At 35.8% G+C, this 12689-nt stretch overlaps 1 protein-coding gene across 1 annotated transcript in view; it reads left to right on the top strand.

The window, feature by feature from the left end:
* Positions 1–12689, top strand: part of PLA2G4A (phospholipase A2 group IVA) — a 182586-nt gene that overhangs the window by 26521 nt on the left and 143376 nt on the right. Inside the window, exon 2 of the mRNA XM_020984421.2 lies at positions 9547–9650. Within this exon, the coding sequence (XP_020840080.1) occupies positions 9618–9650 (33 nt within the window). The 5' untranslated portion in view covers positions 9547–9617. The remainder of the gene's footprint in view (positions 1–9546; positions 9651–12689) is intronic.

The raw sequence follows: 12689 nt of genomic DNA, 5'->3' as shown, positions 1-12689 counted from the left end.
TGTCATACCAGATGGAGTCGTCATACTATTTGCTCACCTCCATTATTGTCTCCTAGATCTTTTTGATAACTAGCATTTATATAGTACCTTAATGTTTTCAGAATCTTTACAAGTATTATCTCATTTGCTCCTTATCACAACTCTGGGACCTAGGTGCTATCATTAGCCCCATTTTACAGATGAGGAACCTGAGGAAAACAGGGGTTCAGTGACTTGCCAGGATCACACACCTAGTAAGTGTCTGAGGCCAGATTTGAACTCAGATCTTTCTGCCTCCAGGTCCAGAGCACTATTTCCTGAGCCACCTGTATAGAGGTTCATTTTCATCGAAGGTTTCCCTCTTCCAAAATATTGGACACAAAAATGGGCTTTGGAAAAATGAAATAATTCTTCAGTTTGTACTTCTGCTCTTGGTTATATCTATACTCTCAGTGATTTGAATATTCTCTTCAATGGTGCAAATCATAGTTTATCCATGCCTTATCATCTTGTGCCCTTCTTGCCTGTGTTCACAATGAGGTTCACCCAGTGTGGTAAGAACCTTTCTCAGGATCTCTTGACATTATGCAGGTACCACTGGAATAGATAGGCTGTCCATCTTATGCACCTCTTTTGCTATGTGATTGGTTCACCTCCTTTTGGGGAGTCATTCCTTTCTCTAATGACATCTTTATACTATTTTACCTGCATAAGTCTGTTGGGAATACATTGCAACCTACACATGCACACCACCCACAGAATTCTGTATGGCACTCTGAGTGGCTCTGAGCTTTTGCATGACTTCAGAAGCTATGGTATTCCATGACAAATAACCACACAGTACCCCTGAAAGAATAATAATCCTGAAAAGCTGGGTCTTTATTTTAAGGAGAGGCAGAGGGTCATTAAAAGCACTTCATGATTTATAAAAAGTGGTCCAGCCTGTTCTTCTCCTTTTCAGTTTAGGACCCATTTCATTGTTCATATGTAATATTTGTACAAAATAGGTGCATTAATGGGTCAGCTCTATCAAACTCCCTATTATAGTTTGCCTTATAATTTCAGAATTTTAGAGTCAGAAGGAACCATCAAGTCTAAACCTTTAATGCACTGAGTCTTTACAGTAGTGCGGTACAGCAGAACAACTGCTGAATTTGGAGTCATAGCACCTGGGTTCAAATACTAATTCTACCATTTATTACCTGTGTTAGCACGGGCAAGTCACTTAGTCTTTCTAGGCCTCAGTTTCCTCAAAGACAAAATGAGACAATTTAACAAAATGACCTAAAAGTCTCTTCTATCTCAAAATCTATGACCTTGTGAATACACATAATAGACAGGCAGACTTTATATACCTCCAATGATAGAAAATTCACTCCACCCATTTCATTTTTGGATACCTCAAATTGTGAGAAAAGTCTTTCCCCCTTAACTTTAAAAGGAGTAGAAAGAGAAGTTCCTTCTTCAGCACCAGAGAGGACATTTCTGTGCCCCATTGGATGAATAGACTTTTGTTGCTGATGTTCTAGAGCAGTCTTTTTTAATAGTAGAAACTATTTAGCAGTCCACCACACTACTTGTCAGTATGGTGTTATGCAGGGCTTTAAATCAAAACAAAATACCTGATAATCCATATTCCATCTTAGATATGGGGCTGTAAAAATTTAAAGAAATGAAGCAGACCTTCCCCACTACATCTAATAGTTAAACAATATGCAGATGAAATAAATATTTGTGAGAAGACATATATATATATGGTATTTATATTTTAAAGTAAGGTTTTAGTCAACACTTTAAGAACCTATTTGAAAATATTTGAAGACTACCACATCTAACATTCTGAAAATATATGAACTTTAGACCTGACTTAAAAAAATAAATTTCATAATGTGAGTGTTTTAATGTGTGAAATGACATCATCATAGATTCCATAGTACTGTTCATCTTGTTGATTCTAATAAAAATTTGCCCTATTGACTATGGCATGGAAGAGAATTGAACTAAATCATCTTTAAAACCTATTTTCTCCTCAAAATAATTAACCAGAGCTTAGATTTATCTTTTCCTTTTAGTTATACAAGTATTTTCTTTATAACTGTAATTTTTGTGATGAGGTTTAACAAGTATTACTCAGGAACTGTTTTAAAGTACTTTTCTCTATAATTTTAGTCAATGAATTTAACCATATGAATGGAACTCCAAAGTCACTCTTTAATCACAGCTGTGTAATCTCATCTATTATAATAAATATTCAATAAGATTCTCTTTGTACATGAGTCACTTTGTGAGATAACAACCCTATTGAAGTGACAGCATAGAGACAGTGTAGTGTAACCAAAAAAATAAGAGACGTGGTTAAGAGATTCCTGGATTTGAATCTGCTTTTGACATTTAGTAGCTGTGTGACTGCTGGTAAGTTGCTAAATCTCTCCGAGTTTTAATTTCCTCATCTGCTAAATGGAGATTTAATATAGTATCTTCCTCAAAGAGTTAAGAGAATGTATGTAAACTCCCTTATAATCTTAAAATAATAAATGAATGTCGTTTTTATTATTATACTTAGTTGCCTAGAGCTGTGGGTCACTCTTTTAGCTCAGTAGCTTAAAAGAGTTACCATGTCTCCCAAGGGAACCAGCCTGTGCAAATAAATGATAGAATCTTGAAAATTTAGGAAAATTAGCAGTGTTCATTTTCCAGTGATTTTTTATAAATATCATAAATAGGCATATTTTATAATGTCAGATGAAAGAAAAGTGACTATCACCCTCAAATTTAGTGGTGTATAAATGATCTTATAGAAAAATAACTTGTTATATCTACATTTAATTTAAATATCAAGATATCATAAAGTCCAAAGGAAATAACAATGATGCATTCTTAAGCTTTTTGTTATTTTAGTGTTAAGTTTTGGTCTCAAACTATTTGCAGCACATCTATCTGGTATAGAAGCTTCCCCAAATATGTAGCTGTTTTTATGTCGTCTCTTGTCTTCTGCTTTTCTTCCTATCCTCAGTGTTTAGTATGGTGCTTAGTCATAGTAGGCACTTAATAAAAGCTTACTGATTGACGGATGCATGGATCCTGAATTTATGGAGAAAGGAATACTATATATGGGAGGATTCTTGACAATCTCTGTCTTTTGTTTGAATTTGGAAAGAAAATTTCTGAGCCAATATATTATCAGGTACCCTTGGGTGTTCCAAAAAAAAGGAAACTAATTAAAGTCACAAAAAATATTCAAACTTAGAACACAAGATTAATTTGGGTTATATGGACTGATAAATATTCAGCGTGCTTCTTCCTATGACCCTAAGATTGATTCTGGGAAAAAAGTGAGGTGTTGAATTCATAAATGTATCAGTTAACTTCCATCTGTTACATGGAAACAGATTGAACTCCCCATCCTGGCCAGCCATCTTGAAGATTCTTGTTGCTTGTCACAAGGAAACAAGGATAGATCAGTATAAATCTGTTACTGTTCTTGGAATAAACCTTAATTTGCGTATTATACTGATGCTGACTCAGTAGCACTGACTTCATAGAAATAAAAAGTATTCATACATATAATATCACACTACCAGCATAATACATATTATTACTATTCAATTAAAAATTAATATTTCTACTAGATGAAACACTGTACTGAATGTTGAGGGCAGAAAGGCAAAAATGAGGGCTCATTCTATTGGGAACCATAACATGGTTTCTTCCTGCCCTTGGGAAAAGTCAGATCAGGTCACGGCAAGTTAAGTCAACCAATGTTTATTAAATGCCTGTTATGTACCAGGCACTGTGCTATGTACATTCTGTGATGTAAAGGTAAAAACCAAACAAACAATCCCTATACTTTATGTGTATGTGCAAACAGGATCTAGGTAAATTAAACTGGAGATAATCTCAGAGGGAAGGCAGTGAGTTTAAGGGAGACTGGGAACAAATTCTTGCAAGGGGCAGGAGTTTAGATGACACTTGAAGGAATCCAGGGAAATCAAGGAAGCAGAGAGTTTCAGCCATGGGAGACTGCTGAAAGTCAGGAGATGGAGTGTCTTGTGCCAGAACAGTAAGGAAGCCAAGTGTCATTGGATTGCAGGGTAATTGGAGGAGAGTAAGGTTTACTAGAAAGACAAAAGGAACCAGATTATAAAGGGCTTGAAAAGCCAAACAGGATTTTACACTTTTTCCTAGATCTAATAGAGAACCACTGGAGTTTGTTGAAGGAAGGAGGAGTGATATGGGCAGACCTGTGCTTTCAGATGAGTTTGACAACTGAGTTGAAGATAGGCTGGAGTGAGGAGAGACTAGAGGTAGGGAGACCAACAGGCCATTGTAATAGACCAGATGTAATAAGTGACTGCATCAGGTTGGTAGCAGAGTCAGATGAGCAAAGGGGGAGTTGTAAGAGAGATGTTAAAAAGATAAGTGTGACAGGACTAACTTTTGGAGAAATCCTAATGATAGTATTTATACTTTATTAATCAATCAGTCAATAAACATTTATTAAGTGCTTACTATGTGCCAGGCACTTTACTAAACACTGGGGATAAAAATATGAAAAAACACAGTCCCTGCCCTTAAAGAGCTTACAATCTAATGGAGGAAGACAACACATAAAAGGAAGCTAAAGAGGGGAGAGGAAGGAGAAGGTACTTGTCTCATGGTGGAGAAGTCAATTAGAGAAGTCCCAAAGTACTGCAGCCAGATAAGAAATAAGGTATTATCTTATTTATTAGATTAACTAATTTCATAGAAAACCAAACCTTAGGCTTGTCTTTCATGTTTGTGAAAAGATGTTAACTCATCCAGATTTTCCCTTTATTAAAATTCAACAAGGTGCGTTTGTTAGAATCATACAAGATTCCTCAGTAGAGCCAACAACAAAGATGACTTTGTTCATATTTGACTCTGATTATTAATATCAACTTAGACATAAAACAGGGAAATGCATGCTTGCCAAAGATATTTGTCATTGTCTTGGAGGCTGGCCAGTGCAGAGTCCAAATGGAAGAGAAATTCCATGTAGATGGTTAGGTTCTCCAGTCATTCTTCTATTTTCTACGAGCATTCTTTTCTTACCAGGGATTTAAGGGGCATACAGGAAAATCACTCAGGTATCCAGAATCTCCAAAGCTGCAGAGCTCTGCCACAAAGATGCTTCATCCAGCTGTCTAGCGCTTGGACTCGTCAGCCTAGTCAGTACTACGTTGTTCTAAATGTCAGTTTAGAATATGTGCTGGCTTGACTTCTGTGAGCTGTTTCTGTGAAACTAGTTTCATTATTAGGGTTATTGGCAATTAGGGTTATGTGGCCTTCCCATTTCACAGCTTCGTTCCCCCAACTCCTAATTATAGTTCATCCCTTCCCTTGGCACCAGAACCAAAGATGGGTAGTTCTATACTGAGGTCTGCATATGCTTAGCTCTGGTTCCTCAAATGCTATTTAAAAAAAAAAATATATATATATATATATATATATATACACACACACACATATAAATTATCATTAAATATTTTCCAATTAAATATAAACTTTTAAGCAGTCATTTAAAAAATGAGTTCCAAGTTCTCCCTTCCTATTGCCCCTCCTCTCTCCTTGAAAAGGCAAAGAATTTGATAATGACTCTATAATGTGAAGTCATGCAAAATGTATTTCCATATTTGCCAAGTTGTGAAAGAAAACAGAGACAAAAATAAAAGATAAATAAAGTTAAAGACAGTATGCTTCAATCTGCATTCAGAGTTCATCAGTTCTCTCTCTGGAGGTAGGTGACATTTTTCACTGAGTTTTTTTGAATTCTCTTGGATCATCATCTTGATCAGAGAAGTTAAGTCTCTCACAATTGATCATCCTTACAATACCGTTGTTACTGTATATGCTTCACTTTGCATGAGTTCACGTAAATCTTCCTAGGTTTTTCTGAAAGCACCCTGCTCATCCTTTCTTACAGCCCACTCTATTTCTTAGCCAGTACTAGATTCTTTTCATGTTTACTGCTTTGGAATCTGGAAATTCTAGGCCACCTTCCTAGGCCACTTAAAAAAAATTGATTCTCTTGATACACTTGAACTTTTTGTTCTTCCAGCTGAATAGTGTTTTATTTTTTATAGCTCTATAAAATAATTATTTGGTAGTTTGATGGGTATGGCACTGCATAAATACATTAACTTACATAGGATTGTCACTTTTATTGTGACTAGGCCTACCTATGAGCAATTACTATTTCTCCAGCTGTTTAATTCTGTCTTTTTTTGTGTGAAAAGTGGTTTATAATTGTATCTCTGGGTTTATCTTGGTAGGTAGATTCCCAAGTGTTTTATGTGGTATGAAGTTATTTTAAGCAGGATTTCTATCTTGCTGCTGGACTTTGTTGGTAATATATAGATATGCTGATGATTTATGTGGGTTTATTTTATATCTTGCAACTTTGGGGAAGTTGTTAATTGTTTCAACTAGCTTTTTACTTGATTCTCTAGGGTTCTCTAAGTATAGCATTGTATCATCTGCAAAGACTGATAATTTTGTTTCATAATTGCCTATTTTTATTCCTTCAGTTTCTTTTTCTTGTCTTATTTCTAAAGCTGGCATTTCTAGCTACTGTTTCTAGCATTTCTACTAAGGAATTATCAGTTGTGAGCACTTTCTCTGTTTTAATCAATAAGGATGAATAGAAAGAAGGGCATACGGAGAAGAGGAAACAGTTACTTATGCCACGCACTCCTGTTTATTCATTGCCCCTTCATCCTATTCCTTGTCAAGTGTAAATTTCTTGGAATAGGTCCTCAGAATGGGAAGCATCAGGCTATCATCCTTCCATCTTTAGTTGTGCATTAAAGGATGCCATATAAGAAAAAAAATATGTTTTGCTTGTGAAGAGTGAATGAATGATGCAGGATGTCAGTTAGTACCTCTTCTTGTCATGAATCTGTTTTCAGCAACATTACATGCTAATTCTGTTACCATTGTCTGATGTTCAAAAGAATACCACCCCATCTAACATATCTTCACTGAGGGATAGATTTCTTTTTTTTTATTTTATTTTTATTCTGAACTTTAAAAGCATCAAATAAAATGGGAATTTACATACCTACATTAGAACAGAAATAGAGGGTGACTGATGAAACTGAAGATCTTTATTATGTACAGCTCTCTTTTCAGGAATAGAATGCTAGGCTCTTTTCCAGTACTGGATACGGATCATAGGCTCATAGGTATTGTGATATCAAAGCTGTTTAGTGAGTGTAGTTGGCAAGATTCGCTGATAACATCATAGGGAAAACTTCCCTTTTAGGGTAAAATTGACCACAGCTTCTTACAGAAGTGACTTGGTTTTGGCATTGTTACTAACACAGAATTTCATAGTTGGAAACAACTTGTTAGAGGTCCTTTACTCTAACCCACGTCCAAACAAGAAAGTTACCCATGTCCAGAGGTGTCCAGGAACCAGCACTAATGCGCTCACTGAGAGCTGATTGAAATTTTTGGCATGAACATTTACATCTTGGGAGTCAGCAAACATTAGAAATCAGGGTTTGATTTATTAATTTGTTCATTGTTTAGACTCAAGAAAATGACAGAGAAAATGTTAAGAATGCAGGCTAAATTTAAGTGTGTCCTGGTTATTTTTTTTTTGAAGAGCTAGTTGTTATACCTATACTAGCACACTGCTGAATCATTGTACTTAGGTCATCCAGCCTTTGTTTTAAGGCTTCTACCATTGCCCATTTTGCTTTTTGGTAGGTAATTATTAGGAATTTTTTCCCTTCCATCAAACCTAAATCTATCTCTCTGCCACTTTCACCTATTGCTCCCTAGTTCTGCCAGCTGGGCCAAACAGAACAGGGCTAATTTCTTTTCCATTTTTCAGTCCTTTGATTTTTGCCTCCCTGGATTTCAGTCTGTCTCTTTTCTTATATATTCTTCACACAATTGCCAAAATAATCTTCCTAAAGCACAGATCTGATCATGCTGCTCCCCTGCTCAAAATTCTTTAGTGATTCCCTATTTGTATCTAAACCAAAATATATTCTTCTCAGCTTAGCTCTCAAAGCCTCTCACATTTGGTTTCCAGCTTCCTTTTCTTTCATGTTACTCCCTTTCATGTATTATAATCAAATTATCATACTTACTCTTACCTCAAGTCACTATTCCATCTCCCACCTGGGTGTCTTTATATAGTCTGTCTGCCTTTCTGGGATACACTCTTTCCTTACTTCTTCTTCTTTGAATCTTCAAGGATCATTCAGGGGCCACATACTCTGAGAAGCCTTTTATCCTTCTCAAATGATATGACTACTTATGTATGCCATAGTAGAGGGGTTCTTAACCTGAGGTCCACAGATAGATTTCAGGGGGTCTGTAAATTTTCTAGAAGAGAAAACAAATTGTATTTTTCTTTTCAGTAACCATTAAATGAAATTTAGAATTGTTTTCTTTTTTGGTGAGGCATTTGGGGTTAAATGACTTGCCCAAGGTCACACAGCTAGTAAGTGTTAAGTGTCTGAGGTCAGATTTGAACTCAGGTCCTCCTGACTCCAAGGATATAGCTTTATCCACTATGCCACCTAGCAGCCCCTCTAGAATTCTTCCCAATTGTTAACTCCCTCCCCTTTTTTTTTTTTCCTGAGACAAGGTCCATAAGCTTCACCAGATTGCCAAAAGGATAGAGTGTCTGATTTAGAGTCAGGAACACCAGGGTCCCTATACTGTCTTAGGCACTAATTAGCTATTTGAACTTTAACCTCTTTGAGTTTCAGTTTTCTTATCTGTAGATAAGGCATAACATCTAGGACACCTATCTCAAAGGGTTCTTATAAGAATCAAAAGATTTAATTAATGTATGTGAAGTGTTTTACAAATCTGAAGGTTCTCTTTCCCTGTCTCTCGTGTGTGTGTGTGTGTGTGTGTGTGTGTGTATGTATACACATACATATTGTTTTTATTATTTATTATTCTTATATATGCACACATCTTATTATTATTATTATTACAACACTTGATGGTACAATGGATAGAGTCAGGACTTGGAGTCAGGAAGACCTGAAGTGAAATCCCTCTTCAGACATTTATTAGCTGTGTGACCCTGGGCAAGTCTCTTCAGCTGCTTGCCTCACTTTCTTCACCTGTAAGATAGAGATAATTATAGCACCTACCTCAAGGGGTTGTTGTAAGGATCTTGAGATAATATTTGTAAAATATTTCACAAACTACAAAGTGCTATGTAAATTGTACCGCTTGATAGTTTGTGAAGCTTTGTGACCGAGTAAATCCTTTAACCTTTTTCATCCTTAATTTCCTCATCTGTAAAATGGGGATAATAATAGCACCTATCTTCCAAGATCGTGAAGATCAAATTAGCTGATAACCATAAAGCACTTAGCACAATGCTTGGCACATAGTAAGCACTATATAAATGTTAGATATTACTGTTATTGTTATTGTTACTTGGCCTTGAACCTCAGTTTCCTCAACTATAAAATGTGTAGGTTGGAGTAGATGGTCTCTAAAATCCTTAGCAGCTCTAAATCTCCAATCTTCTGATCTCTCTTCTAATGGTGATTGTTTGTTTTGCAGGATTCAAAGAAGCTAAAGTCCTGAGAAGGAACTTAGAAGTGAGAGAAGACTTGGCTGTAACCAAAACCAAAATGTCCTGCATAGATCCCTATCAGCACATTATAGTAAGTGATTTTTATGTCAGTGTTGGCTTTTTAACAAATTTCACTGGGTGGTTGTTGAAAGCATTGCCAGTCAGAAGTGTTTTGCAATGTAAAATCAAGTACGCTAAGGAGATGTTTGTTCAATTTAGGAATGAACATGACCTACTTGGTATTTTTCACTAGGGGCACTACATCTGAATTTTATTTTGTCAAAACTATATTTACATAATACTTTATTTCCCCTTGCCTTTTTTTAAAAAAATAAGAACAGATTTCCAAAACATGTAGATAGTAACACAGAATTGTTGTAGGTGGCAGTCATATACACTTACTTTAAATAGAAGGCTGTTATCCCTTTCTTATTGTCATGGCCCCCTTTAGCAGTCTGTGAAGCCTAGGGACACCTCAGAATAATGTTTAAGGCACATAACATGAAATGACAAAGGGAAGCAATTATATTGAAATTCAGTTATAAACATATTTTTAAAAAATCATGGACCCAAGGAACCCATAGATTTAAATTGAAGCGGTCCTTTTTATATATGTAGTCATATCCTCTAAAAAATTGCTAGAGATAGAATGGATGAGAGAAAAGAAGTATTGCATAAAGGCGTGTGCTTTGGCTCTCATGTCACTCTAGTGGTGGCACAGAATACTTTTTAATACCTTTGCTGATTTGTTGTTCAGTTGTTTCAGCTGTGTCTGACTCTTCATGACCCCATTTAGGGTTTTCTCAGCAAAGATACTGGAGTGGTTTGTAATTTCCTTCTCTAGCTCATTTTACAGATGAAGAAACTGAGGCAAACAGGGTTAAATGACTAGACCAGGATCACACAGCTAGTAAGTATCTGAGGCCAGATTTGAACTCACAGTGGATACACTGTGCCACCTAGCTGCCCACAATACTTTTGTTCGAATCCTTAAATGAACTCCTTTTTGGGTAATTATCGGCCCCCCTCCCCCAGAGGAAAGTAGAATGACTCAATAAAGAACATGTAATTTCCTAGAATTCCTCCAGGAGGGCAGAAATCCACCTAGACTGTGAAGTGATAACTGTGAAGACTATGAAGGGTGATGCCAGCGGGGTCTTATTCATGGGGAGCAAAGCAGGGCCTTGTGACTAGCAGCACTTTGAACTTCCTAACAAGTCTACATAACGAAAATTCTTTTTTTCTGAGAAAAGGAATTTAAAATCAGAAAATACCCTGGTCCATTTATTTCAAGTCAAAGAGATTTTGGGAACAGGGAAAATACCACAACAGAAGTAGAATAGATTGTTTAAAGTAGCTTCTGTAAGATTAATTAAGACTGAAGTAAATCTGAATGACTTGTATATTTTCTTTCTGACCCTCTCTCCCAATGCAGTTTTTGCTGTTTATTTTTAGCAAGCAATAATATGAAATTGTTCTTATACCAACCCAGTTAGGCTAGGGCTCTATCCTGTCTGGGCTCAGGCACTAAGATATGTCTGATTCATATTACATTAATAACAAGTTTAACATCCCTCTTCCCCACTCCATCCATCCCAGCCCTGGGGTAGGGGTTTCTGAGAAGTACCACGAAGTTAGAACTACCAGGCAAAGACAGACTAGATTTAAAAAAAATCGTTCCCACTTTTATTTTCCTGGATATTCTTTACCTCATTTCAATCAAGACATATAGGTTGTCTCATATAATTTCAAAATCTTTAGTATCCATTGACCTTAATAGTACATAACAGCTGTATGATCATTTAGTAAGTCATTTAATGTCTGAGATTCAGTTTCCTCATCTGTAAAATGGGGCTAATAGTCTCTGGTACCTCAGAGGGTTGTTGTGAGGCTCAGTGAGACAGCATTTGAAAGTGCTTTGCAAACTTTGAACTGTTATATTCATGCCGCTTATTATTAACTGGATAGTTACCCATACATAGGCAGCTCACTCAGTGGTGTAGTAATGTAGAGGAGAACTGAGTTCAGGTCTAGTCTCAGACCCTTACTGTGTGACCCCGGGCAAGTTACTTATGTAATTTTTATCTGTTTCAGTTTCCTTATCTGTAAAAGGCTGATAATAATAGCACCTACCTCCCAGGATTGTTGGGAAGATAAAATAAGATACTTTAAAAATGCTTTGAAAACCTTAAAGTGCTCTATAAATGCTATTGTTGTTTTTGTTACTACTTTGAAAACTTGTCAGTGTTACATCTGAGGGAAAAATTAACCACATCTGGCTTGCTTTTTACAATAATGTTATTACTGAGACACTCTGTAAAGACACTTTGCTGCCCTTTAAGCCTGTAGTAATAGATGAGATGCAATGGTTCCCAAGGAAATCATATATATATGTATATATATGTGTATATATATATATATATATGTATATATATGTATGTATATATATGTATGTATGTATATATGTATGTATGTATGTATACGTATGTATGTATATATGTACATATTTAAAGTATGCAACTTCTAAATCTAATAAAATAAGGTACAGTGAGGAAGTGGAGAAGAAGGTAAGGCCAAGCTTGAGTACCTAAGCTTGAAATACTAATAAAATTCCACATGCTGGAGGTTTAACATTGCCAGAATCAGTGAAAGAATAATACTGACTTTTTATTTGAAAGTAACTTCACAGACAAAATTAAATGCATAAAACAACAGTCTCTTAATCTCTGTCTAAAGCCATCAGATGCTCTTTCCATCAACTATGATGTGGTCCAGGCACTATAAATCTCATTCTATTAGATTTTAAGAATTTTTCATAAAAATATTTTTGAAAATTTGACTCTGTGCATTTAAAACTCATAAGTTTTCTGGGTAATTTGAGGCTCTGCCTTTATTAGTTTTTCTTGTAGGCATTGGGGTTTCTATAGATTGTTTTCCTTTGTTCTCAACTAAATATCAGTTTGGGTTTTTTTTGAAGTCTCTTTTACTATAGGTTGCCTTACCACATACTGGAACATATCAGTGAGTTCCCTGCATTTCAAATGACCGTACATGTCATATTTCTTCTATTCATAACTTTTCCTCTTTTACCTCTAATAAAAGTAGCCCTGTATTTCATAGCTCACAAATC

The sequence above is a fragment of the Phascolarctos cinereus genome, unplaced genomic scaffold, assembly GCF_003287225.1.
Source record: "Phascolarctos cinereus isolate Bilbo 61053 unplaced genomic scaffold, phaCin_HiC Scaffold_5;HRSCAF=322, whole genome shotgun sequence".
Lineage (NCBI taxonomy): Eukaryota > Metazoa > Chordata > Mammalia > Diprotodontia > Phascolarctidae > Phascolarctos > Phascolarctos cinereus.
Note: the sequence above shows the minus strand (reverse complement) of the source record. Positions and strands in the feature narration are given on the sequence as shown.